At 33.9% G+C, this 24,231-nt stretch overlaps 1 protein-coding gene across 1 annotated transcript in view; it reads left to right on the top strand.

The window, feature by feature from the left end:
* The window catches only part of LOC145329297 (transient receptor potential cation channel subfamily M member-like 2), a 53,420-nt gene that overhangs the window by 9,008 nt on the left and 20,181 nt on the right, over nucleotides 1-24,231 (top strand). The window contains exons 4-6 of the mRNA XM_080173360.1: nucleotides 14,843-15,038; nucleotides 16,820-16,921; nucleotides 20,864-20,960. Of these exons, the coding sequence (XP_080029486.1) occupies nucleotides 14,843-15,038; nucleotides 16,820-16,921; nucleotides 20,864-20,960 (395 nt within the window). The remainder of the gene's footprint in view (nucleotides 1-14,842; nucleotides 15,039-16,819; nucleotides 16,922-20,863; nucleotides 20,961-24,231) is intronic.

The following is a 24,231-nucleotide window of genomic DNA, read 5'->3' as shown; positions in this document are numbered from 1 at the left end:
TTAAAACTTATACAAATCTTTCTTACATGTTTCAATAAATCTTTTTAACTACAAATAGCACAAAAATAGTACTTATATTTAAGTATGACAACATTCATAAGTAGCGAAGCACATAATCTATTACGAAATAAACAACCGGATAAAGTGAGTTATAGAGCAGATTATCTGTTATCATAACAAAGAAAAGAAAGCGAGAGATTATGCAAAATCTTAAAATCACTAAACCTTATGTCTCTAAAAGTTGTGGATAGAAATGCAGCTAAAAAGCAGTCAGACTACCATAGGTTTTTTATACCTAATTATTGTGCATAATGAAGGAAAGTTTCATCTATGTGTCATTTGTAGGAGCTAAGAAAATCTGTTGTAAAAAGTAAAGCGGCTAAAAAGCTGCTTAAAAGCAGTCCAATCGCTATGGATGTTTTATACTTAATTATGCTCTATATTGATGGGGAATTTGACAAGAAGTTTCAGCCTTCTATCCTTTACAGGAGCCGAGAAAATCAGTGATGAAAATAAAAGCAGCTTAAAAGCTTCTTAAAAGTAGTATGACTGCTGTGAATGTTTTATAGTAATTTAATCTCCTTAATGATAGGAATGTTGACAAAAAGTTTAAGCTTTGTATCTTGAATAGGAGACGAGAAAATCACGTTTCCCCCACTTTGTGACTGACAGACATTTGGAATTATGGAGTAGCTTCGCTACTAAAAAATAGACTTTATGACGGTTCTAAATGTATGAATAACATTTTTCTACTATTAACACAAGCCTCGGTAATGAGGACTTAGCATAATAGAAAATGCTATTCTACATCACAAAGTTGCATACAAAGAATTATGATGATTAAAGGGCGAATGTAGGTTGGATATGATATGAGCTTATATCAAAGGTGCAAGTATATACATTATGAATAACTCAAGCAAATAAAGATATTCCATTGGATAAGGCCGTTATAGCTAAAAACCTAGCCAATTGGGCTAATTTGTGACGTCAGAGGAGTGGTTCCCTAACATATTCAAATACCAATATTAACAACAGGATGCGTGTAGACTGTAGAGTTTGCCTAAATACTGTTGTTATTTTGCAGTACAAATAAATGAGAAAAAGGTTTCGGGAATTAATCAGGGGTAAATATACCCTCCTTCTACCTTCATACAAAATATATAAAGTAAAATATTTAAAAGTTAAAAAAACATCAAATAATGTAAAAAATAAAAAAAAAATAATCAATAAAATTTTCTTGGAGGAAGAATGATTTCAAATCCCTGTTTTTTGTGGCCGTTTGTGTGTGTGTTGAAAATGCGTAATTAAGGGTTGTTTTTATCATCATGAATTAATCAAAGATCTCTGTACAGAAAATAAACTTTAAGACGTATTATTTACCCTAGTCAATAGTCCTGACGCCCTTCTACGCAAATTATTTTTATGCTTTTTAAAAATGAAATAAAATAGTATTTAATCTAAAATAATAAACATTTAAATTATCTTTTAAGGTGCGTGCCAATGTAATAGTCAATCAAACTTAAGCAAAATAGTCAAAAAAAAGTCTTGTAAAGGGCTAAAATAAACGATTTTGTCGGCAATCTCATTTATTATATGTTCAATTGAATCAGAAAATTGCAAAATCTACTTAAGGATTTTTTTGAATTTTTAAATTTGGCATAGATATTCTAAAAGTATGTAATGGCACCTTTGATATAAGCTCATATCATATCGAACCTATATTCGCCCTTTAAACACCGGTGTCCTGGATAGGAAACAGGTTTTTTTGAGTTATGTATGGCAAGACCTATATTTCTATGACCGGGCGTGTATGACAGTTCAGTACATAACTTAAATTAAATCACAGCTGATTGTTTTTGTGGACTTTTTGAAAATTACTTTTTTACCTAAATTTTCATAGTTTTTCCCAAAAAATCACAATGTTCTCACATTTGCAGCTTAGTTAATCTAAATTTATTCAAAAAAAAGTACAATAGATGACAGCTATAACAAGATCAATAACTTTAATTGACTATTCTAAGATTTGTAGGCAAAACATAGATCCTGGTTGTGATCAGATGTTCCTCTGAGGTTCCACCAAAGAAGTTTAAACAAATCAGAATCAGCAATGATTTTGTAGGGTCCTATACCCTGAGCTGGATCTTTAAATGTGTAGCAGTTGTTGTTGCCATAGCTGTAGCTGTGACTGTGGCTGTTGCCGTAGTCGTAGTCATAACCATAGTCATTGCCGTAGCCATAGCCGTTGCCACTGCCAGTGCTGCCAATTAAACATTGATTTTAAAAAGATTTTACAGCAGTGCAATGCCAGCTATACTTAGAAATATGGATCTAAAAGTTTTCTATGGCCCACCCTGTAAAAACAAATTATTTTTATCAAAGAAATAAAATTATTATGCCTAATTTTATCTTTAAATAGTAATCATTTTCAATCCACCAAAAAGTGTATTATAGGTATATATATTAGTATTTATTTATTTAAACTTGTCTCTTACAAGGTTTGGCAGGCAACATGACTAATATGGACGTGATGGGACTTTATTTTCTTTTCTTTCCGTGTCTGTACAAAAAAAATTATACATTTAAATACATACGAAAAACATCCAGTTGATAATTTGATTATTATTTATAAAAAACCTCAATTTCAATGGTTTTATGTTAAAATAATCAAAAATAGCTGTCTTTGTGGCTTTAGCAACACTAACTGACTGTAGCCACTTTTAGTGTGGCCAGCGATTTAAAGATCGCATTGTTTTTTTATGGCCACGGCAACTTGTGGTTAATTTGAATTAAAGATCACTATTAGGTTAGTGGCTGTACCTCTGGCCAGGACTACGGCAAAGGCTACACATTTAAAGATCCAGCTCTGTACTCTTCAATCTGTAAATTTCATCAATGCCAACACCTCACTCTAACCTACATCTAGTTTCCTGTGCTGACAACTCCAATAGCATAGGTCCCCTTATTGATCCTTATGTTAAGGACATAAACTCTTACTTAGCAGTTTTGATGATTGGTTAAGAAGTAAGAACCCATTCATTTCTCCAGCCTAATCATCAGCAATAGTCTTTACCACCTTTTTTAATGAAGCAGGCTGTGAAGACATTGTTAAGGTCAATGTTAAAACAGTACCATAAGTCAGACAATCTTTTCTATATCAACCATCTTGTTAAGGAGCCTAGAAACAAACTAAACTCTGAAAACAAAATGCTTGAAGCTCTCTCCACTAAAGAGAAAGAAAAGTAAGTAAATACATACAAAGCAATTTGCCAGTCCCTGATAATCTACTGCAGTCCCATATTCAGTAATGCCAGCTGGGACAGCCTCCAGTTTGCTGGAAATGCTGCTCTGAGGACAGCCATCTGCTGTCATGTCATGACCACCATTGACAAACTGCATGCAAAGACCAAGATTATGCCAATGGAAGGCCAACAACAAATGCTAAGCAATCACGTTTCTCCTGTCAACAAAAACACTTAATCACCTCTGCATGACAAATCTGGTCCCACCACCCCAAAAACACCAGGTGAAAAAATGTCATCACTTTAAGGCAGAGAAAAAAACAGGATTTCCAAAATAGATCCTTCTGATAAGACCTACAAATCCAGACTTAAACTGTTTTTAACCTATTTTTAAAACGTATATAAAAAATATACTATGACATCAGTAGAATGAGACTGCAGAGCCTAAATTTGAATTAAGTCCCCAATAAACTTTTTTGGGGGGATTTAAATATTAATTTTTACTGTTGCCGTGATCATTTTGACCGAAGCAAAAGGTCTTTTTTTTATTTAGGTAAAATTCGTAGCTTTTAGAGTGTTTTGCTTCATAAATATTGTATTCTGGTATAGAGTAAAATTGGGCCTTATGATTTTACTATAAAAATTCACTAAAAAGTTAATTCTTTATAATATATCAACAAATTAACATTAACATGTTTGTGTTCTCTCACTTATTTTAAAAACATAAAAAATGGCTGTAAAGGGTTAAATGACAACAAATGTTTATGCAATAAAACAAATTTATTTTTGTCACATATACAAATGTGATATAAAATAAGATTATTCAATCTTTTAAAATAATTTTAAAAAAAGTATGTATCTTTTATGTGTTTGGTTTTCATTCTTTTCATTTGAATTAAATAAAAAATATTTAACTACATTGGAAATACGTCACTTTGTGAAAACACTCTTTTTTTGAATTGTAAAGAATTATATAAAACAAGACTTCTTATTGGTTAGATTTCAGAATTATTTGTTTTATTGTAAATGTTAGATTATTCAATGAAATTAATTGTTTTGGAAAAAAAATTATTTCCAATGAACAGAGTAATGTTTTTTTATTGTATCAATATAAAGTGAATGATATAAAAATGTTCTGTAAGCCACAATATTACCCGAAGTAAAAATAGAGCTTTTGCTTCGGTCAAAATGATTACAGCAACACTAAAAATTAAGTTTTAAATCCCCCAAAAAAAGTTTATTGGGGACTTAATTCAAATTTAAGCTCTGCAGTCTGATCTATAGGTGTCCTAGAATATTTTTGACCCGCCATTCAAAAATAGGTTAAAAACAGTTTAAGGAGATACGCACAGAAACTGTCAGAAATACCAACAGAAACCAAAACGGCAATAAAGTTCTGAACATACCAGCCCAAGCCATCAGAAAACATGAAAACTCGTTACCCAGAACAGCTAAAACCACCCTGGCTCAATACTTTCAGGTTACAATGAATACCTTTAAGGCCAGAGTAAACGTAAACAAGAACCTGGTGCAGTTTAAGTCTGACTCTGGCAAGAGTTCCACACAACCACCATCATTTCAACTGCAACCACAACCCATCAACACCTAGATATCTTTGAAAGCAACCAGATTTCCGAACTGGATGTTTCCAATGATGATGAGCAGGAACAAACAACAACAGAGGAACTATTTACACACCAAGTTACCCAGAAATCAATATTGAGCAGAGTAACTTGTCAATATTACAAGGAAAACTTTATACAGAATCATTGCTGATTCTGAAGCATATTAGTTTAAACTTCATTGGTGGAACCTCAGAGGGACATCTTATTACAGCCAGGAACTATGCTACAACAATTTATGAGGCACACATGAGGGACATGAAAAGTGTGTTTTTTTTGTGTTGACTACCAAAACAAACTTAAGTTTTGTTTAACTGTTTAGACATTAATTTAAATAATAACTTCAAATAACTCTTACCCAACTTCTAAACTACAAATCTTAGATTAGTCAATTAATTCTGAAAGATCTTGTTATTGATAATAACATAATCTTTGATTCAGCTGTCATCTATTATACTTTTTTAAAATAAATTTAGATTAACTAAGCTGCAAATGTTAGAACATTGTAATTTTTTTGGGAAAAACTATGAAAATTTGGGTAAAAAAGTATATTTCAAAAAAATCCACAAAATGATCAGCTGTGATTAAATGAAAGTTATGTGCTGAACTGTCATACACGCCCGGTCATAGAAATATAGGTCTTGTCATATGTAACCAGGGATAAGGGATGGGAAACATAGGAAAATATTATTTCAGGCCTATTTCAAGCCTAGGCCTATTTCAAGCCTAGGCCTATTTCTAGCCTAATAAACCAGTTTTGGGATGGCGCATTGGTTCGTATAAAACGCTAATAAAAAAGCTGTGTGTGTGTGTGTAGATAAAGTATAGAATCAAATTCAGGTAGCTAGTTTAAAGTAAAAAACATAACTTTTTATAAACCTATATATTAATGGCTTTTGTTAAAATGAAGTTTTTTCTCTCCCAAAATTTTTTTATCTTTTACTTTGGTAATTTGAACTGTCAGAAAGCAATCGTTGGGTTTCCCTCAGACAGATTTTAGTTTGTATTATTTGCATTTTTATTAATGAGTAAAAATTTTATTTGAAAATTTCATTGCTAATTAAAATTCAAAATAAATAAATTAATATGCACTTGGGTAACATTCTATCAAGTTCTTTGGATACTATTAATTAGTGATAGATTTGTACTGTGTTGTATTGTACATATATTAGGGTTTAGGTGTTGTATCAATTCCGTATTAAATTTTTAAAATTTAAAATACAACATCTAATTTATAAACTACCAAATGAAAATTCGTAGCTACCTTCTTTCCAAAAAATAATCCCGTTATTTTTGTTTTTTCTGTATGGCCCTTTTTTAATGTTTAACTCTAAGCAGATTTAATAATTAAGCTAATGTGATCTAACACCATTTATATTTATTTTTTAGTAGCAGACGAAATCATTATTTTTTCTAGAATTGTCTGCTTCTAAAATTTTCGCCAATTGGTGATTGGTTGTTAAAAACAGGCTGATTCTTATTGGTTTAGAGCGATAGATACTTGGGAGCGTCCGCCAGTTTGATAGTAATTTGTAATAGTTGCAATATCCCTTTAGAATCTAGGCCAGGACCTAATTAATGGCCAGGTTTCCTATCCCTTATCCCTGTACGTAACTGTTTCCTATCCAGGACACTGGTGTAAAGCCTCTATGTTAAAAATTGACTTTGCGTTAACTGTTCATCCATAATATGAAACTTTCCACCACTTATTAACTGCATACCAGTGCTTAAAAATATTCCCAAACATCAAGTTGTTAATTTTGACCAACTTTGCTTTTTATTATTTTATGATATCCTTTATTTTATTTGGAACTAGGGGCACCGAAATTTTTAGCTAAGAATTATATCTAAATAATTTGTAACTACATCCACTCACAAGATTGTTTAGTCCTTTGACACTGTACATAATTATTATTTTAATGATCTGTCCTAAATGTCACATTCAATTTTATTGTTTGTATATGAATATTGAATATTTAATACCTGTATACTGTTATTATCACTATTTGTCATGTGTGTCATAAAATAAATCCTTATCATAAAGTAAAGGATGTTTGTTTGTTTGTACCCAAGGATCTCACTAACTGCTGAACAGATCGGATTCTCCTTGACAGGATACATCTCATAAGTCTTTGGAAAATTTATAACTATTTTTGGAGCGGGTACAACCACTAGCCGCTCCTTAACAGGGTAGTTTCTCATAGGTCCCGGGAAGGCTTATAACTATTTTGGGGGAGGGTACCACCACCCTCCCAAGAGAAATTACAATAAATTACACCTGCTTTAGTTCAGGCGAAGGTCACCCAATAAACGATGCCCCTAGACTGCTTATCTTAGCAGACGAACACCTACCCTTGGTTCTAGGTAGTCGGGGCAGCTGCCTCCCCACCCTCAGAGTTGAGTCTGGCAGCTTTAAACAACTGCAATTTCTCCTTGATTATCAGCGTAGCCGCGGTTTCAAACTTAAACAAGGCAGTTTCACCATAGTATGCCTCCTGTCACACCTTGCTCGTGTCGGCCACAGCATATACTGGTCTGAATACTTAATTTTTTCTTCCTGGGCACAAAGATGCCTGAACTTGACTGTGTTGCCAGCGATGGTCCCTTTCCCTATGGGCTATAGCACATCTAGCTTAATCTCTTTCACACAGCTTTTTGTTAACATACAAGCAGCAGATGTAGGCGACAAGTCCGGTTCAGGCAATTTCAAATTCTGCCTATGGAAAGCCTTTCTATCTGCCTCTCAGAACTTTGGTGCGGGTGTAGCGGCTATACCCGCACCGCCAATTATGGTAAAAGAGGTGGGTTCTCTGTGAGAGTGTAGTATGGAATTCGTGACAGGATTCAGAGGCAACAGGCTACTTGGACCGCCAAAACACATTGCTGCACAGTTTGTGGAATGCATCATATCCACACTCAAGAAGAATGACGTCACTAACACCTTTGGACGTGTTGTTCTTCCAACTGCAGAACTTGTTCATAAATCCTTATTTAACGCTCGGTATCTTGGCAGAAAAATATTTCTGCTAGACAACTCCATTCTGAGAAATATTAAAAGCTACCTGCGTTGTATTTGCGCTGATTCGGGAGTTGAGATGGTCAACTGGTCCAAAGGAGGTGATTTTTTTGAGTCGTTCAAAAAGCTTGACTTGTCTGCTTTAAAGGAGTGTAATAAGGATGATATTATAATCCTCCATGCAACTGGCAACAGTATGCTTGTCAAAGAGCAGCACCAACTAGTCAATGGACAGTATCACCTTCATCACCCATAACTCCTAAATGACGAACAAGCTGCCCTTCATATTGTCCTTCTGTCACAAGTACTGGTAAAACTAACAAGTACTTTCACAGGGAAAATAGTTATGATTGGTCCCTTTCCCCGACACATAGAGAAATGCTGTGACAACCGTGCACAGTTATGGAATCTCGACCACAAAGATTTTTTTATCCAATCTTGACAAGTGAGGTATTTTTGGAAAGAGGAATATATATAGAAAACGCCTATGTAAATTAGAAAATCCGCAGAAATCATATTTGCAAGTTATTTGCAAAAATCTGCAATGTTAATTTGCAAAATTAATTTCATGCCTTAAATGACAGATTTAGAAAAAATCTTTTTATGAAACATGTTTATTTATAAGTTTAGAACATAATTAAGGCAAAACAATTTTCTTCAGTGTTACTTTTTTCACCCTATATCTGAAAAAAGCAGTTTCTCACATTTTATGATAAAAAAAGATATAGGAACAAAAAATATGTTTTTTCTTGATGTAAACACAATTATTGGCATAAAATCTATCATCCTAATTGTAAAAATCAGATAGGGAATCCTTTTTAGAGGAAATATAGTGCAAAAAGTAACCAAGACATTTTTGCAAAGTATGAAAATCTAAAGAAAATAGTTCTTTTTGATTTTGATACACATATCAGATAAATGGATATAAAATTAGTGATCAAAAACTATAAAACAGATTATAACTTTTTTAACCCTATCATTGATTAAAATGCACTTTTATGTTTACTCATTACCAAAGTTGCACATAAAAACTCTTTTTATTAAGTTATTAAACAAAATAAATTCAAATCAACAATTAGGCGTTTTTTATAATGCAGTAGACCATTATGTAGTTGTGTTTTTGGCATTTAATTTGTTTAATTACTTCATAAAAAGAGTTTTTATGTGCAACTTTGGTAATGAGTAAACATAAAAGTGCATTTTAATCAATGATAGGGTTAAAAAAGTTATAACTTGTTTTATAGTTTTTGATCACTAATTTTATATCCATTTATCTGATATGTGTATCAAAATCAAAAAGAACTATTTTCTTTAGATTTTCATACTTTGCAAAAATGTCTTGGTTACTTTTTGCACTATATTTCCTCTTAAAAGGATTCCCTATCTGATTTTTACATTTAGGATGATAGATTTTATGCTAATTATTGTGTTTACATCAAGAAAAAAACACATTTTTTGTTCCTATACCTCTTTTTATCATAAATTGTGAGAAACTACTTTTTTCATATATAGGGTGAAAAAAGTAACACTAAAGAAAATTTTTTTGCCTTAAGTATGTTCTAAACTTATAGATAAACCTATTTCATAAAAGATTTATTTTATAAATAAGTCATTTAAGGCAAGAAATTAATTTTGCAAATTGAAATTGCAGATTTTTGCAAATAACTTGCAAATATGATTTCTGCGGATTTTCTAACTTACATAGGCGTTTTCTATGTATATTCCTCTTTCCAAAAATACCTCACTTAACAAGATTGGATAAAAAAATCTTTGTGGTCGAGATTCCATAACTGTGCGTGACCATGCTATTGTTGACGTCACAGGCAACCCTGTCAACATGATCAACTACACCCTTGCTGTATCCAAATACATCACCATGTCACCTGGTCTCAGCCACGAACATGTTCACTACATCGAATATCCTGCTGTGTTTGGTGATAACTTTGCTGGTGTCAACCTCACCGATGGCGTCCATCTACAGGATAGCGCCACTGAAACACTGTCTAAATTTGTGTTTGGTCTGCTAACCAACCTCCAGATATAAGAAGAGTCTATAGGTACAACTCTCTTCCCTGCTATCAAAGAAGAATATCTTCAATAGCGACACCATCATCAACACCAACGACGATGCAGAGGATGACAACATCAGGATGCTATGTTGGTCATGTCTACGCCGTGCATCCACCTCTACTACAGCAGCAACACCATCAGCAGCAGCAGCAGAGCCAAGAACCAATGCACACAATCTCCCACCCTTCAAGAGAGATCATCAACATCAAAACCGGTTTTTCACTAAATCCGACAATGAGGCACATTCCTCAGCTAAACAGAGTTTTTAATTTGGTTGACAAAGAATAGGACAACACCAGCATGTCTTATTCGGCTCCTACTAATTAGAGCTGGCACTGAACAAAACCCAGGTCCTACTTGGTTCTGCTCACTATGCAATAAACAACTTTCACCAGTTTCTGTCGAATGTTCCATCTGCTTAAAATGGCTCCATGTCAAATGCTCCGGCCTTAAATCATCAAATGAACGGAGAAAATACAAGACCTGGACTGGACCATGCTGCACAGGATTCACCCATACCAAATCCTCACCCCCTCCCCCTAAACTTTCACCCCCAAAATCTCCACCCCAAAAATTTTCACCCCCTAAAAAATCTCAAAAACCCCCAAGTAGGCGGAATCCCCCCCGCCCCCCTTCTTCCCCCCCCCAACCCCTGCCCCAACATACTCCCAAACAGAGGATACAACACTCAAGTATTGCAATGGAATATAAATGGCATCCAGAATAAACTCGATGAACTTCTTCACCATATGGAGAATAACAAGATCCTCATCGCTGCAATACAAGAAACGAAGCTTACACGTCTTTCAAAGGAGAGGAAAACACCCAACTACACATTTGTTAGACAAGATCGTGGTAGAGACAAGGGAGGAGGGCTAGCGTTCTTAATTCATAAAGAAGTTAGTTTTAACCTTGAGAAAACACCTGCGAGACTTGCCCAAGACCAATACTTGGAATCTATGACCATCTCCATACCAAGCAAGGACTCACCACTCTACATTAGAAATGTGTACATTCCTCCACAAAGCAGCTGCGCAAGTGGCTACGCCCCCCCTCTCAACGACCTTTTCACAGGCCTTGGTGACTCCTACTATATTCTTGGAGATTTGAATGCCCACAACATTCTTTGGCATTCTGACGCCACAAACGACACTAGAGGGGAAGAACTGGCTGATGCTGTAACCAATCAAGACGCTGCCATCATAAATCTTGATATGCCCACCAGAGTCACCAGTACAGCATCAACTGCTCCTGATGTAAGCATAGCTTCTTCTAATCTTATTCCTGTTACAAATTGGAAAGTCGAGAACAAGATGAGCTCCGACCACCAGCCCATCACTATAAGTCTGACAGCTGAACTTACTAAATCTAACTCCAAACATCAAACCTTCATAAATTTCTCCAAAGCTGACTGGCCTAAATTCACCTCCTTCACTGAAAGCATTTTCTCTAAAGCAAGACCAGTCAGAGACGTCCACAAAGCTGAAAAATTTTTCCGCAAAACTCTCCAAAAAGCTTCCAAAAAATACATTCCTGCAGGCAGAATCCCTCAGACATTTAACGCCCTACCTACAGAAGCTGCAAGACTTATAAACCAGCGTGATGAAATCAAGAAAGCTAATCCAGCTGACAACAGATTGTCTGATTTAAACAAACAAATCAACAAGACAATAAACGAACACCGTAAAAAGAAATGGATTGAACACCTTTCCACTTGTCAGCCCGGTTCCAAGAAACTCTGGACGACCATCAAGAGTCTTGGCAACCAGCCTCAACAACCCAGCAACCAAGGTATTAGCTTCAACGATAAAACCTATTCCCACGCTAAGAAGATTGCTGACCAATTTAACAGGCAATATACACCAGAATCCAAGAAGAAACCTAACCAAGCTCTGTGACGAACTTTAAGATCCCTGAAAAAGAAATCTAAACATCAACAGATTATCTTCACTCCAGAGCAGACGTTAGCAGCAATCAAGAAGACCAAGAATTCTAAAGCTCTTGGCCCGGATGATCTTTCACCTGTCACCTTAAAACATCTTGGACCGAATGCCATCAATTTTCTTACAGAGATTTTTAACAAATGCATGAAAGACTCAATCATCCCAAGCATCTGGAAAACGGCCAAGATCATTCCTCTACTGAAACCTGGCAAACAATCCAACCTCGGACCGAGCTACAGACCAGTATCGCTTCTGTCTCCAGCCATCAAGATCCTTGAAGCTCTGCTCCTCCCACATGTCACGGAGGCCGTCCAACTTGCCGACCACCAACATGGTTTCAGGAAAGGAAGATCCACATGTACTGCTCTATATTCCATCATAGACCACGTACATAAAGGATTAAATAGGAAGTAACCTGCACATAGAACCGTGTCAGTTGCCATAGACCTGTCCAGGGCATTTGACACAGTTGACCACCAGCTCCTTCTTGATGATATAAACCAGCTCCATCTCAACGACTACATCAAGATGTTCTTATGTGCATATCTCAGAGGCAGGCAGACCTATGTTGTGTTTAGAAACTCTAGATGCAAGTATAGGAAGGTAAAACAGGGTGTCCCACAAGGTGGCGTCCTGTCTCCAGTCCTGTTTAATCTCTACATGGCCTCCATGCTGCAACCTCCAGGGGACATAAAACTTGTCTCCTACGCAGATGACAGCAACATACTTAATTCTGGCCCGGTAATTGAACCAATTGTCAAAGAGCTCAACTCTTATCTTAATGTCCTGGACACCCAGTTCAAGAGCCGCAACTTGTTTATCTCTCCATCCAAGTCCTCAGCCACAGTTTTTACAACCTTCTCCAATGAAGTGAGTATGGAACTAGGAGTTGAAATTGCTGGAGAGAAAGTTCCAACAGTGAAGAAACCAAAAATCCTTGGGATCACTTTCGATGGCCTCCTCTCCTTCAGAGAACACACCAAGAACCTTAAATCCAACATACAGTCACGTAACAACATCCTCAAAGCCCTGACTGGTACATCTTGGGGGAAGGAGAAGGAAGTCATTGTCAACACATACAAGGCAACAGGACAATCCCTGCTCAACTACTGTTGCCCAATCTGGACACCTGCCCTTAGTAAAACCTCCTGGGAAGACCTCCAGACAGCCCAGAACACTGCTCTCAGAGTAGCCACAGGCTGTCACATGATGTCAGACACTGACCACCTTCACTCAGAAACTAAGGTAATGCAGGTGCGCCAACATTGTGAAATGTTGAGCAAACAGTTTCTACTTGCAACGCAGAAATCTGGACACCCGAACAAGGTGGACCTGAATTCTCCCCCACCACCTAGGCATATGAAACAAACCTTGAAGTCAAAATTTGGCAAGGAAGTCAAGAATATTTCTAGACCTAACCTGCCAGAGGCTGACTACAAGTCCAGGCTGAAAGTCATTCACACTAAATCCGTGAAGGACCTAATCAGCAGCACCACCAACAAGGTCTTAAATGCCCGCCCACCAGAGATCAGTAAAACTGAACACGACCTCCCCAGAGCCACCAGATCAACCCTGGCACAACTGAGATCTGGATACAGTACATATCTTAATAGTTACAAGGCCCGCATAGATAAGACTGGTTCCACAGTGGATAAATGCCCCAACTGTGACAGTTCCCACACAACATCACATTTATTCAACTGTCGACAAAACCCAACCAGCCTCACAGCCAAGGATTTGTGGAAAAACCCGGTGAAAACTGCCAGATTTCTGAATCTGGCAACAGATGTTGATGATCACGGATAGAAGGGTCAGGGCTAAAAGAAGAAGATGACAACATCAACATGGAAAATGGAATTGATACAGCCATCAAACTCATCAACCAGTAAAACTATATCCCACTGTTCTTATTTTACTTTATTTTATCGTGCGTTAATATATGTGTATTTTATCAATTATGTTTATTTTACAGAAAATCCAATAAATTATAGAATAATAATAACAATAAATTGAAATTTTTTATTCCTTGAATAGAGACTCCTACATAACATTGCAAAGTATCGTAGCAATTTAATAGAGACTCCGTCGCAACATTGCAAGGTATCTTATTATTTTTTTAAAACACCAAACATTTAAAGTGCCACTATTGGCCTCTAGGGGCATAGCCGCTAGTAATAATAATTATAATAAAGTAACAGGATGTTTGTCTGTCTGTGGGGAGGAGGGGTTCATAGGCCTTCGCAACATGTTCCAGTGTGGGGTGTCAAACCCCCATTACTAGTTTTTGTTAACAAAAATAATATTTTGGGGGGGTGGGTGTTTCCCACCTCCCAAGAAAATAGCTTAAAACCACTGCAGGATCAATAGATATATTCACTGAAGAAAAGAGCACAATCGGTTAAGCAAATACTTCTTGCTTACAAAAAAAATTAAGGGGGCTGATATTTTTTCTTTTTGAGGGGGTTGGGGGTATCTAACCCCCCAAGAAAAGGGCTTAAAACCATCACAGGACCAGTAGGTATATTCCCTGAAAAGTAGAGCCTATTCAGTTCAGCGGTTACCAAGATCTTGAGCTTCAGACGGACAGACAGACATAGTACTACTCATAGTACTACTTTGTATTATAAACTAGCAGCTTCGCCCCTAGCCTCTAGGGGCTTTGCCCCAAGAGGTTTGATCAACCTAATTTTTCGAATTTTAGATTTAAAAAGAAAAAGTAAAAAAAAAATTTTTTTTTTGGGGGGGGGTATTTTTCATTTTTAGGGGGTTGGGGGTGTCCCACCCCCCAAGAAAATAGCTTAAAACCACCACAGGACCAGTAGGTATATTCCCTGAAGAGTAGAGCCCAATCGGTTCAGTGGTTACTGAGATCTTAAGCTTCAGACGGACAGACAGACGGACAGACAGACAGACAGACATCGTTCTACTTTGTATTATAGATTACTGTTTTAGGCAATGATACCATTTGCTATGCAGAGGGAGTGTGTGAGTACATGTCCATGTACAACTATGTAACTCCAGTCCTGCTGGCAATCTACCTCATTATATCCAATGTCATGCTGCTCAACCTCCTCATTGCCATCTTTACTTCGGTTTTTGAAGAGGTTCATGAAAACTCGAAGGAGTTGTGGAAATGGGAAATGTACAGGTACCAACCTATAATCATGTGATAGGAGGGTGTCAAACCCCCCCAAAAAACAAGATATAGGCAAGAACTTTATCATCCTCTATCGCTCCACTATACTAAATCTCAAACAAGGAGACACATATGCATGTAAATTACATTAGTACTCATTATTCATAAACATGTTCTCTCAATCGTTGACTCAAAAACTTTAGAAAATTTTATGAGATATTGGTTGATTGGTACTAAACTCGTAGTATCCAAAATTTATATCCAATAACTTTCAGAATATTTTTTTTCATATTGGGGATTAACATTAATTTATTGCCCATTGGTTTATCCTTTGAGATCACTGACTAAACCCTCCAAAACATTTTATCACTATTCTGCCTACTTAAGACTGTCAATATTATGTAGGCAACATAGAGAAAAAATAAAAGAGAGGAATCAAAGCAACTAGAAGACGAAAATAGGCAGTGGGCCTAGAGGCCTACTCAGCGCTGTTGCCGCGCTAAAATTTATTGCTATTCCACTACTTTTCAAATGGGAGGATTAAAAATTATTAAAAAATATATTTTTTTACTTTTTACTATTTCCATATTTAGGGCAAGAATATTAGATTAGATATTTTCTTTTTAATGTTTTAATTAAAAATTACATAGAATTTTATTTTTATTTCAAAAAATTTGTTTATGAAAGATGAATCCTTCTATTTCCAAAAAGGGGGATTTTTTTTCATAATGAACATTCAGCTGATTCTGACTGCCCACGGCTGTTTGCTAAATATCGCTTTTCTTTTTATTCACATTATTATTTATGATTGACTTACAAAAAGCCCTGGGCGGCTTTTGATTTTCGTCTGCTTCTAAATTTAGGGATGGGGAAGTAGTATTTTACCATGAAAAAGGGGAGGGTATTCATCCTCTTATGCTTTTTCCTTATGGTAGGCAATAAAGACGATGTAATTAAGTATTATCATACCGTTTATTTTTTTAAGCTATGTTGACTATTTCAATCGTCTCTACCTATAATTATTAAAGCCATTTATTTTATATAAACTCTTGAAATTGCATTTAGAAATAACTACAGAGTAACCTTGAAGGGGTAAAATATACCTTAAATTTTTGTGTATTGATGTATCATACATACTAAAGTAACAGGATGTCCCTTTGTGAAAGATCTTTTGATCAGTTGGATCGATTTTATAGTATTTACCAAAGGGATGTGAGAAAGAAGGGGAAAAATAAAGGAAATGAGTTGAGGAGAGCCTGGTATAGTATAGGTGTAATGTTTTTCTACTACTTTTTTGGTACTATTGTACTAGTGGTCTAATCCTAAAATTGTATAAATTTTGTTGTACTATAGTATAGAAATTTTGTATGACACATACTAGGTATGATATCAATTTTTTGGTCATTATTGGGTGGAATAAACAATAATATGAGTAAAGAATAAGCACTATATGAAATCAGTACTGAGCGCCAAAAACTAGTACATATCTTTTTCATTCTAAACAACTATTTATTATTAATTATTAATGTGTTCTCTATAACCCCGAATAAAGATGTTTGTGAATGACTTAATATAGACAGACACTCCACCCAAGTGAACTCATGGCGAGTAACCCATAGAAGAAGACCTGATACACGTCCCTTGTAGAAGTAAATAATAGTACTTTTGTACATCTAGTATAAATTTTGTCCAAGAAAAAAAATTATTGAACTTATAGAGAGGAAATATTTTACTTAGATTTTTTTGTCAGAATCCTGACCCTTTACCCTAAATTTAATGTATCATATGTTAAGATTGGTAGAAGAATATGATCAGAAACCTGGATTAGTGCCACCTCTAGTAATTCTGGAGGACCTATATAAACTGGTCAAGGGAATCTGGAAAGTTACATGCAGGAATGATGACAATAATTTTAAATTATGTTCTAAAAGCTTATTAATAAATTGTTTATCAAGTAAAACATAATAATTTCCCAACTACCTATTTGGAATATGCCAAATCCTTTCTCTTATACTCATATTTGGTATGAGAAGTATGAGTATTTACTTCTTACTCTTTTAATTGAACTCACAATTGGTACAAATAAAATATAGTATAATGGGGGAGAGGGCGTAATTTGAACTTAAACAGTGAGCAAATTGGTCTAAATATTGAGCTAGATTCTTAAAAATTTGTACACAAGCCTAGTCCTATAGGTACTACACCTAAAAGAAAAAAAATCGAAATTTTTTACTTTTAGGTTAGGTATGAATTTTAGGCCTTTTTGGTCTATTTTGATGTAGAAACTTACCTTTAATTGTTTTTTATTAAGTTTTTTTCCTTGAATACGCTGTGTCTATTTATAAGGACATTATTTAAGATGATTCAGCAAGTTGGGGGCTGACCCCAGCAGGCTAGGTGGATGGCTCGCAGTGGTTAAGTGCATTAAATCATAATTTGTGTCATCTATCAAATTATAGGTTTTTTGAGTTTTGATCCCCAACTTGCTAAATTATCTTAAATAGTGTCCTTATGAAAAGACATAGGTTATTTAAGGAAAAACAACAAAAGTAAGGTTTACATATGTCATATGTCTTGTCAATAACCTGTCACAAAGGGAGAAGTAGATTGTCCAATATTGCGTAAAATTGTGATTAAGCTAACAGTCAAAAACAATTATTTAGTATGACTGTTCTTAATATTGACAAAACGCATAGTATAATTAAATGCATATTTAATAACAGTTAGACTTAATAATCGCTTTTGATTGGAAGTTTACTCACAATTTTACACAATATTTCACAAGCTACTTCTCCTCACAATTTTACGCAATATTGCACAAGCTACTTCTCCCTTTATTTTGTCTATTTATGACTAAAAACATGTAAACAATAAGGTGATAATCATGTATAGGCATGCGGTAGGGTGTCCACTAAGTGCAGTCAATATCCTCTAAAATTAATAAAACATTTGGAATGATAGTGCAGCAATTACATTTTATAATACAATTGAGGATTTTAATTGCCATTTATCTGAAAAGTTTATTTTCTTGATATTAAAAAAAAAAATTTTATATAACTCTGCGAACTCTAAATCTTCAGGCGGTTTTTAATATCTTTGTTGTGATTCAATCTACACATATAGGGATTGCTTTAATCATTTTCCAGGTCCCATAACTGTGCTGCTAGACCTTTAGTTTTTTTAATCGTTTCAGAAATAAGGATTATAGAAGCTTTAAAGGGCGAATATAGGTTCAATATGATATGAGCTTATATGAAAGGTGCCATTACATACTTTTAAAATAACTATGCTAAATTTAAAAATTCAAAAAATTCTTAAGTAGATTTTACAAATTTTGCGTTCACTTCAACATATGATAAATCAGATAGTCAACAAAATCGTTTTTTTCCACCATTATAAGACCTTTTTTTCACTATGTTTCTTAAATTAATTTGATTGTTATATTGTCATGCATCTTATATGATAATATAAATGTTTATTTGTTTTAAATATATATTATTTTATTAAGTTGTTATTTTCCGTCAAAATATTTTACGCAAGAGTGCCTCAAATATAGCGTCAAGGGTAAATAATACGTTTTAAAATTTATTTTCTCTATGAAGATCTGTGATTAATCCCTTATGAAATATTTACCCTAATTACGATACATAACACGAACACACACACACACAAACATGATGCAACTTTTAGCAAAAAAATAATATTTTAATTTTAAAATATTTTTTAAATTAGTGGTTCAGCCCTTACTTTTTCAATGTACTTTTACAAAATTATTTTATGAAAAATTTATTTGATCAAAAGTAAAAGTTGCAGCATCCAATGTCTGACAAATCCTTTCCTCTTCATTATGACTATGATTGAACAGAAGCTTTATAATTCAACCTTCAGACACAGCCTTGTGTGATGCAGTGATGTTTGGATTTCTTAGGGAACTGCAATGGTTACGCAAAATGACGTAATTCTATCAACAAATTGGATCGGTTTTTGGCTAGAAACAGACTTATACAGTTAAATATGTCAATGTCTTTAAGTTATTTATAATCTATATAATGGCACCTTTGAAATAAGCTCATATTATATCAAACCATATAATTGCCCTTTAATATTAGAATACTAGTTGTTTGATACTTATCCTCTTGGTGAGTTTGATGGAGGTCAGGAACAAAACCTAAAACCAACCCTAAGACAGTTATAAACCTTCCCTTAACAGTGTAAACAAATTGGAACAGTATTAGCAAGCTGTTATCGGCTGGCTGAATTCAGCTGATTAAAATAATTGGCCCACATTTTTTTCATGTTAAAGGGATTCTGCAAGAAATACCACGCTTTAACTGCTGAAAGTCTGCCACAAGTAGACCCAATACCCTAAATTTGAAGCCTTCAGCTTCTATAACAAAAAAGTTCTATGCATTTTAAAATGACATTTTATGTACAATGAAAATTTTGAAAGAATTGCATTCGAAATTTTAAAATTAAACTATGTGGCCTAGAAACAAAATTATAAGCTTATTTTTGTCCTAAATTTAGGCAATCAGTAACTAATTATTTTTTTACAATAAAATTACCCATTTTTATAGTCAAAATCATTAAAAAAAATTAAGTTTAACTTGGATATTGACTATGAGATGTGGTGTTTTTATTGTATAAATGTAATCAGTTACCAGCAATCTAAGTTTTTGGCAAAAATAAAGTCATAATTTTGTGTCTAGGCGACGTAATTTAATATTGTTTTTTTATAAGCATTGTAAATCTTTCAAAATTTTCATTGTACATAAAATGCTATTTTGAAATGCCTAGAACTTTTTTGTTCTTGAAGCTGAAGGCTTTCGATTTGGGGTATTGGGACTACTTGTGGCAGTCTTTTAGCAGTTAAAGCGTGGTATCTCTTGCAGACATCCTTTAAGTTTAAAAATATCGTATTTGGCTATTCCTTGGCGGATTTAGTCATCCAAGGTGGCAAAAATTATGACCTGGCCATAATAAATTCAAATCCGTTGACCAATCTAAAATCTGTCCAGTGGTTGTCACATAACGATGATTTTAAAATTGTAATAAATGCCACGTATTTTATAAATATCATAATGTCGTCTTCGAAACGATGATTTCAAAGTTGTAGACATGATAAAAAATGCATAAAATATAAGTAAAGTTTTAAAATATTGTATTGGCTATTCCTTGGCCGATTTAGTCGTCCAAGGTGGCAAAAAATAAGTCCTGGCCGTAATAAATTCAAATCCAATCTAAAATTGGTCCAGTGGTTGTTGCGTAACGATGATTTTAAAGTTGTAATAAATGCCACGTATTTTATAAATACCATAATGTCATCTTCGAAACAGAATTCTGCCCTGTAAAAAAAATTGACAGATTTTATGCGTTTAATATTGATAATTTATAATAAAATTTTTTTTTATAAATGATTTACTATTTAATTACCTTTTTATAAGTTACTGCATCAACATTCCATGAAAAAAAAATTGACTGCACTTAGTGTCCACGCCCCCCTTTAAATTGAAATTAGTAAGGCCTGCCTTCCCCTTTTTCCACAGGTGAATAGTTTAGATTCTAGGGTATCTCACTAAATAATAGGGGGTTGTATAAATTATCAAAAACCCAAAAATAACTAATTTGGTTAAATCACTCCAAGTAATGATTGATTCAGTACAGCCAATTTGAATTTTGTACAACTTTCCATCTAGAGCTACTAATAATATAATTTATAGTTGACTTATTGAAAAGAAAATAACTACACTTTGAGACACGCTTTCTAATCAACTTAGTCCGTTTGTACCAATAAATCACAATTATATAGACTTTCTATATTCATTGTCATCATATAGAAAGAACAAGGAGAACCTAGAATCCTATATGGCTCAATACCTGGACGCTCTGGAATTATTTGAGAAGAATTGTATGACAGAATATCTGGCAATTAAAGTAAGCAATTTCAAAACTCACGGTGCATTTAATAGCGATGGCTCTAGAGCCATGTGGCTAATGGGTCATCTTGATGATCTGTTCTTAAAAGCCTTGTTGTTGCCTGCTATTATCCTTATACTAGAGTTGGCTCAATATAACTATATCGCTATCGGCTAGTTTTCTATAAGTACATATCTATTTATCTATTTCTCAATAAATCAATTTTACTCCCCCGCCATTACTATCTAAAAGAAAGAAGTAAATACTTATTAATTTAAATGATTTTAAAAAGATTTTTTCAATTATATTTTTTTCACATTACCATCACCAAAGGGTTAATATGATTAAAATTTTAGTTTTAATATTTTAACACAACGGAAGTGTCGCCACAATCGAATTCTTTTAAAATACAGTTTTCTTAGATTTACTCTATTATGAACGTAAATTTTTTATTTATGAAATAAGGATTAAATACTTCAATGTAATTCAAATATCTACATGAAGTGAGAAACTTAATTCATTCCATAAACAAATAGAATAAAGGTCTTATTGCTTTGGTCAATGAGAGTTTAATGAGGATTATTGGAGCACTATGAGTTTTAAACACTTTACCATTGTAAGACTCGAGCTCATTTATAGACGTTTATTTACTATATAGATCTGTCATGGATCTTGATGCAATAAAGCAGGCTGTTTTGTAAATGTTAAAAATTGGAAGATTTCATTAAATAAAAGTAATCGCAAATATACTTAGTAAATAAAGGCAACAGTAAAGCTTCTTAAATCGTAAAGGTTTTTATTTATTTTTGGGAAGGGTACCTCCACCACCCTTCCAACAGAAATTGCCCCAGAAAAAACACCCTACGAACAAAAATTTCAAAAACTAAAACTTGACAGTAAAGGGTTGACAAAACCCACACCCCCTTCCTTAAAGGAGCTTCGCCCCCCCCCCCCCCGGTTTAATGCAACCATCTTGTAATCAATGTATAAATAGAACTTAGTATTCGAATTTCGATCTGAAATTTTGCATGAGTAATCCTTGGTAGGTTTATTTTCCCTAAATCGAACAAAAGTTGAAAAAGTAACAGCTAACGGGTAGCGGCTTAGCCATTTTTAAACTTTTTTTGAGGCAAATCCATCATGAAACCTATCTTCTCCTTATACTCTTTACTGCTCCAAAACGTTTTCAAACGGTTCTAGCCTACGCCAGGCTACAATTGAATCAAGATAAAAGTAAGTGCCGAGCTCTGGGATCTATGTATGGTGAAATTAGACATAAAACCATAATGATTCCAGGTAAAACCAAAATATTTTAGTGGGATCTTTCTGAGAAAATTAGATTTGAAAATTTCAAGTTCAATTTTCACCCCCTAGGAGTTGCCACATAATCATGACAAGAAAAGCAAAGATTATTTATTTAAAATTTTGAACAAGTTTGCTTTTATAAATTTCTTCATAAAACCACTTCTGAAGGGAGTTAATTATTGGCAATTTTTATCAGTTGCTTTGCTAAGGTCACGGAAATTCAGCATTAAATAAATCATATATAGAGAGGTTTTATGAAAGACTTCATAAATGCAAAGTTGTTCAAAATAATCTTTGCTTTTCTTGTCATGAATAAACGGCAACTCATAGGGGGTGAAAATTGAACCTGAAATTTTTAAATCTAATTTTCTCAAAAAGATCCTGGTGAAATATTTTGGTTTTGTTTGATTTAGGGAAAATAGACCTACCAAGGATTACTAATGCAAATTTTCAGATCAAAATTCGAATTCTAAGTGCTATTTATACATTAATTAAGAGATGGTTGCATTAAAAACCCCCCCTTATTCAATATGGCTAAATTTAACCCGCGGCATTAGAGCAATGAAATTGGTATCGTGTTGACATACTAAGAAGGTTTTTTTTAAAGAAGAATGCCACGTTTTTTCGACATTTTTTAGACCTGTCAATCAATCATTATTATGAAAAGGCCTTGTAGGATTTAAACAGAGTATACAACTTAGGAATTAAAAATTTTAAAATTATTATTTCAGCCATTTGTATAATGTCTAATAAAGCTCTAAAAAGATGCATTAATTAATATACAGCAAAAATGGATTTAAGATTATTTATTTTTCTTCTATAAAAGCCATACCAACAAAAGCGAAATAATTAAATAAATAGTTATATACTCTGTTTAAATCCTACAGGGCCTTTTCATAATAATGATTGATTGAACGAAGACGACAGGACTAAAAAATGTCAAAAAAATGCGGCATTCTTCTTTCGAAAACCAATCTCTGTAAGGTTTGAGTCTAACCACACCATGTCATACTAGAGATGTTAAAAATGTTGCTAGGTCAGGCGTGTGACATCAATATAGGTATAAGGAATCCCTTCATCCTTAAAGGGCGAATATAGGTTGCATATGATATGGGCTCAAAAAAAACATGCCATTCCATAGATTATAAATAACTTAAAGATATTGACATATCCAATTGTATAAGTCTGTTTATAGCTTAAAACCTGTCAATCTGAAGATAATATTATGTAATTAGTGTGGTTCCCTAAGAACTCAAACACCCTAGCATCACACAAGGCTTCGTGGCAAGGTTGAATTAAAAAGCTTTCGTTAAATGATAGTCGTAATAACATGGAAACCAATTAATCAAGGGTAAATATACCCTCCTTCTACCTTATAAAGTAACTTATTTAAAAGTTAAAAAAACATCAAATAATGTAAAAAGTAAAAAAAAAAATAATCGATAAAATTTTCTTGGAGGAAGAATGATTTCAAATCTCTGTTTTTTTGTGGCCATGTGTGTGTGTGTTGAAAATGCGTACTTAAGGGTGTCTATATCATCGAGAATTAATCACTGATCTTTGTACAGAAAATAAACTTTAAGACGTATTATTTACCCTAGTCAATACTCCTGGTGCCCTTCTACGCAAATTATTTTTATGCTTTTTAAAAATTAAATAAAATAGTATATAATCTAAAATAATAAACATTTAAATTATCATTTAAGATGCGTTCCAATGTAATAGTCAATCAAACTTAAGCAAAATAGTCAAAAAAAGTCTTGCAAAGGGCTAAAATAAACGATTTTGTCGGCAATCTGATTTATTATATGTTCAATTGAAACAGAAAATTGCAAAATCTACTTAAGGATTTTTTTGAATTTTTAAATTTGGCATAGATATTCTAAAAGTATGTAATGGCACCTTTGATATAAGCTCATATCATATCGAAGCTATATTCGCCCTTTAACCTGACACAACTAATTATAATACACAGTTATGGCTT

This window comes from Acartia tonsa, chromosome 1, assembly GCF_053477335.1.
Source record: "Acartia tonsa isolate MP-2025a chromosome 1, ASM5347733v1, whole genome shotgun sequence".
NCBI classification, from domain to species: Eukaryota; Metazoa; Arthropoda; class Copepoda; order Calanoida; family Acartiidae; genus Acartia; species Acartia tonsa.
This window is presented reverse-complemented; position numbering and strand designations above follow the sequence as displayed.